General features: G+C 48.5%; 1 protein-coding gene across 1 annotated transcript in view; it reads right to left on the bottom strand.

The window, feature by feature from the left end:
* The window catches only part of TIAM1 (T cell lymphoma invasion and metastasis 1), a 143,534-nt gene that overhangs the window by 1,278 nt on the left and 137,030 nt on the right, over positions 1-5,226 (bottom strand). Inside the window, exons 25-29 of the mRNA XM_029961476.1 lie at positions 4,951-5,009; positions 4,056-4,158; positions 3,152-3,239; positions 2,132-2,304; positions 3-225 (exon numbers count right to left, since the gene is read on the bottom strand). Of these exons, the coding sequence (XP_029817336.1) occupies positions 3-225; positions 2,132-2,304; positions 3,152-3,239; positions 4,056-4,158; positions 4,951-5,009 (646 nt within the window). The remainder of the gene's footprint in view (positions 1-2; positions 226-2,131; positions 2,305-3,151; positions 3,240-4,055; positions 4,159-4,950; positions 5,010-5,226) is intronic.

Genomic DNA, 5,226 nt, shown 5'->3' with positions numbered 1-5,226 from the left:
ACTCGTCGTCGTCGCTGAGGATGTCCGTCTCCTTGATGTCCTCCTGCTCCTCGTACTGAGCGAGGTCAAACTGTTCCTCGACCCAGCGGTCAGTGTCCCCCCCGTGCGTGGGCTGCTGGGGCTCTTTTTCGGGGCTGCTCGTGTAGACGGCGTCTGAGTCAATGGTAAACCTGTTTCGGGCCAGCCGCCGCCTCCTCCTCCCAAGAGACTTGCTTGGGGCTGACACTGCGCACACACAAAGATAAAACCCCACAGGCTTTTTACACACGGTACAACTCCTTAGGGAAAGTTACTCTTCCAGGGGCCCTTTATTTAGCACCGCTGGGCACAGAGCAGGCAGACTCCCACGGATGACCTGGTCACTCCCTGCGGGCGAGTCACGCTCCGCTCGGCTCCTCAGCACAGGTCTCTCTCCGGCTGAAAACACGGAGTTTCTGCTACTCAGATCCACGCTTTGGGATAATGGCCCACAAGGACTGTTCCTCCTGAGCGGTGGGCAGGCAGCCAGCACCAAGTGCATCTGTTCAGCTCAGCTTCTCACACGCAGTGCCTGCTGCCAGCACACCACAGAAACCAGCAGGCTCACACCTCGGTAAAGGGAAATTGCTTTGTCTGGGGTGAGAGCAACACCACGGGTTTCCAAGTGGCTGCCTCAGTGCTGAAGATGCTGCAACTGCTGTGTTATTCACGGGGAACTACGTTCCTTGTCCAGGCTCTGCTACTGCCTCCCCCCACTCCCTCCCTACTGGGGGAGAAACCAAACCCCAAAACCAGAAAATCTATCAGAAGTTCCTTACTCAGCATCTACTCTACTAGCTTTTGCAACTGGCCCAGTTAGCAAATTCACATCTCCTGTGTTGGAACATCTTCACAGGAGGCTTGTGAGGCAAAGCAGGGGATGAATCCTGCAGCTCTTTATGTGCACACACACATAGCTCCATGGCCAGCAGTGAACTCTCAGGCTGGAGTTTCTCCCCCTCCACCAAACAGCACCTTAGCACTTGGCAGGATGTATTTATCCAACTCTGCCTTGGGGGTGGGGTTACCTTTTAACGTCCCTGAGCCTCACAAGGTGCATTAAGTACGACAAAGCTCAGCAGTTGCAAATTTTATCTGTAGGGAGAGGTCTGGACTTTGAGGGCAGGTTTTAATCTCTGCAGAACTCATCATGCAAATGATGAAAGTGAAAGGAGGTTTGGCATCTACAGCAGGGTGGCCCCGCAGGCCCAGGGAAGCAGCACTGTGGTTTTTGGCCCTCCTCTGACTCTCCCTGCTTAGGATCTGAAGTGCCTGTGAGGCAGATTCCCAGCAGCACCCCGAGTGAGAAGCCATGCTGAGGATGGTGTTGGTCTGGCCTGCCCAGTACAGAAGAGGAACAGAAAGCCTGGTTGTCTATATTGCTGGATCTAACGAGCAGAACAAAAAGTAAACAACAGACCAGAACAAAACACGCAGTGGTGCTGTGTGCTGTTCACTTGGAAGCAAATGTTTTCTTCCCTCCATCATCTAGTGTCATGAAAATGAAAACCTGCTTCCCCCTGGGATTTTCTCATTGCTTTTGCCTGAAGTAAACTGAAAAGGAAAATCCACGGTTTAGGACAGGCCATTACAAAAATAATAGTATCAAGTGCATGTTTCTCCAAATGTGAGAAGTGGGAGCACGAGCCCTTCAGCAGTAGAGCTGAAAAGGGAGGACATCCAAAGTTGTCCCTTCGAACCAAGCCACTCGCTCAGGGGAGCTGATTTTTTTTTTTCTTTTGTGCATTTTAGTTTAAAAGTGCTAGGGTCACCTCAAAATTCTGTACATGCTTTTAAGGAACAGGCAGCAGGGCTTCTGCTTTGTCCAGCTGAAACCCAGTTGCAGATTAAAGTGCACAGCCAATCGGTACCGACAGGAACCCCATTTCTCCCTTCCATGCCAGAAGGGCTGCTCTGAAGCTGAGCCTCGAGTGCAAAGCAAGGGAAATAGAGGCAATTTAAGGCTCTCAAGGAGGTGAAGCATGGAAAACCAGCAGTTTTTACATACACAGGAGAGAATGCTAATCCTAATGTACAAGTAACAGACACCACCACATGTCCTACAACGGTGCTGGGGTTACTGGGATCTTGAAAGTCTGTAGCCCTACAGTACCTGCCCTGTTCATGGCTGGCCTTGCACCTTTTAGAGCACACAATCTTTTTCCACCAAAAGGAACATATTGTTGGGAGGAGGGCAAGCTTTCGGTTTTAAGAAGCTGTCTCCTGTGTTTGTCCCGCAGGATGGAGTGCACTGCCTTCAGAAAGTCCTTCCTGTGTTCTGGTGAGCTGAAAAACAGGTGAGAATGCAAAAAAGGCAGCGTTATCCCCTGGGAACTGCTAAAAGCTCCCCAGTAAATGAGATAAATAATGAGCAGTTCTGTGATTTAAGACAGTGCAAATCAACTGGCAGGCGCTTCCCCCAGAGAAGACTCCATTTAGCACGGTGTTTTCAAAGCAAAGCTAAATCTTTGGTCATTGCAAGGGGCATCCAAGGAAACCAATACACAGTTCATTAACAAAACATTTAAGCCTTTCACCCTTCCCGAGGTTTCCTTTTCCTCCAGTGCCAAGCAAGCACTTCCCTGTGCCTGATACACACCGAGCTGACCTGTGGGGGCTCATTAAATCTGTCTGGCTCCTGGGAACACACACCAAGCACAAGTCCTGCAAATCCCTACTACCTCACAGTAGGGACTGGCTTGGCATCAGCTTTGCTGGATCCTGATGAACGTGTGTTCCAAGTTCTTACTTGAATTCTTAAGCTACGTCAGGGCAACCACAACAACAATAATGGATGTTTCCTTAAGGAAAGGGCAATGCCCAGACTGGCAGATTTTGGAACCTGGTGGCATGAAACATACCAGCTCAACACAACACACCAGCAGGATCCAGTGCTGGAGTTTAACTGGATGTGAATGGAAAATTGTAATAAGGATATTCCCATAAAGGTACATGGCTGATCAAACACATGCCTTTATTTTCAGAGATTTTACAGAATTCTGCCAGCCAGAAGGAAGGTTTTTACACCCTCTCCCCACTTCCCCTACTGGTTGTTCCCAGACTGCCTTAAAGGAAAGACATAGGCAAGCTGGGATCCAGAGGTGCCATAGAAAATAGGGAAACACACACTTACCTACAGCAAAGGTGAAACGTCCTTTCTGGCCTGCCCTCAGACTCAGATTTAACGTGGACAATCTCACACACAGAATTGGTCTCTGCATCTAAAGGGAAAAGCAAGCAGAACTTCATGTAACAGCTTCTCATGTTTAACTTGGAAGTATTTATTCCATAATCCTGAAGAAATGGTTTAAGACCACCCAGGACAACAGACAATACGCTGCAAATAATATTAACTCACGGTTGAAAGGCAGCAGTGGGCAAGTGACTAATGAAAGAACAGGCTCTTAAACTGGCAGTATTTTATATGCACCCACTCAGTTCCCATAAAAATATTTTAAAACCCCAACCCAAACAAACAAACAAAACCCACCAAATAAAAAAAAGCAAACCAAACAATTAAACAAAAACCAACAAAACCCCGGAAACAAATGAGCAAAAAACAATCCAGCTATTCAGGTGTTCCATGAAGTACTGTCACATTTTGGGTGGTGACGCCCTGGCACAGGTTGCCCAGAGAAGCTGTGGTTGCCCCTGGATCCCTGGAAGTGTCCAAGGCCAGGCTGGACGGGGCTTGGAGCAACCTGGGCTAGTGGAAGGTGTCCCTGCCCATGGCAGGGGGTGGGACTGAATGGGCTTTAAGGTCCCTTCCAACCCAAACCATTCCACGATTCTATGATTTTACAACTACCTCTAATGTTCTTTCCACTTATGCATTAGAAAGTGAGAAAACTGTATAAATTTGTGAAATTTTTCATACTCTAAGCTCCTCACGAAGCTGGCAACCACGAGAACAAAAACCCACCAGTTCTGTTGTCTCACAGCTGCAAACTGCCTTCTAATCTCCAGAAGAGGAATAGAGTGAACCAGAGTCAGCAACTACTTTGCCTTGTTTTTCCAGAATGCAGTGGGAACATTACCTGCACTGGCCAAGGCCCGAACCTGCAGGGCTTCCAAAGGTATCATGTGGCGAAATCGGAACGGATCCCAGTCTTCATAAATTGAAGCTCTATGTGATCCGCCCTGGAGGAATTTCAAAACACCATTAGGAAACCAGACACCCTGGGACAGTCAGACACAAGAATCTCCTGTGCTCTGCACTGAGAGCTTCCAGCTACAGACCTGCTGCCATTCTGATTTTCTCACTGCAACACCCACTGAGGTTCCTCTCTGTGAAGATCATGCTAAAATCTAGACTGAAGCACCCCAGCAGCCTTCCAAAGTCAGTGAGACCAGTGCTCCATTCTCTCCTCCAGGTGCACATACACTCAGGAACACATTTTAGTTTTGCTTTGGCCCCTCTGAAGTCATCCTGTGGCCAGCTGGCTTTACCCACGTGAGCATTTCAAATCACACCTTGGTCTATGCCACAGAGTCCCAAACTCCAGTGGGATCCCTGAGCCATACTGCAAGCACACCTAATTCAGCTGAGGAGAGCCAGCACTTGTTTGGTGGCACAAAACACCCAGGGCACTGTGTTTCACTGAGCAAGATGACAGACATTAAATATTTGCTTCACATACACTGACCAAAGAATCAAACACAAGAGAGATGTTCACAGTATCTTGATTCATGACAATCCACTCCCCAGCGTGGAATGGATGTGGCAGGGACATGAATAACTAGTCCAGCAGAGAGCTGAGGATAAAGTAAAGGAATGTTTGCTGCATTCAGGATGAACAGCACATTGCTCAGCACACACCAAGGATCACACATGGAAAAGAACACTCCAGCTCCACAGCTGTATGGAAAGCAGATCCCAGTCACAGCCCCACAAATGCCCACAGCATCACCTAAGCAGTCCGTTCAACTTACAAGTTTCTTCTTCTGTTTGGAGCCATCCTTGTATACGAGGACCACAGCAGTTTTGAACACTAGAAGAGAAAGTTAGAGACAAAAGTCATGTTGTCACAGAATCACAGAATCACAAAATCACAGAATGCCTGGTTTGGAAAGGACCTCTGGAGATCACCCAGTCCAAACCCCTGCCAAGGCAGGGTCACCTGGAGCAGGTGACACAGGAACTCATCCAGGTGGGTTTGGAATGTCTCCAGACAGGGAGACTCCACACCCTCCCCTGGCAGCTGTTCC

The sequence above is a fragment of the Manacus vitellinus genome, unplaced genomic scaffold (genome assembly GCF_001715985.3).
Source record: "Manacus vitellinus isolate BGI_N305 unplaced genomic scaffold, ASM171598v3 scaffold_35_pilon, whole genome shotgun sequence".
Classification (NCBI taxonomy): Eukaryota; Metazoa; Chordata; class Aves; order Passeriformes; family Pipridae; genus Manacus; species Manacus vitellinus.
The sequence above is the reverse complement of the archived record's forward strand: the minus strand, read 5'-3'. Positions and strand labels throughout refer to the sequence as shown.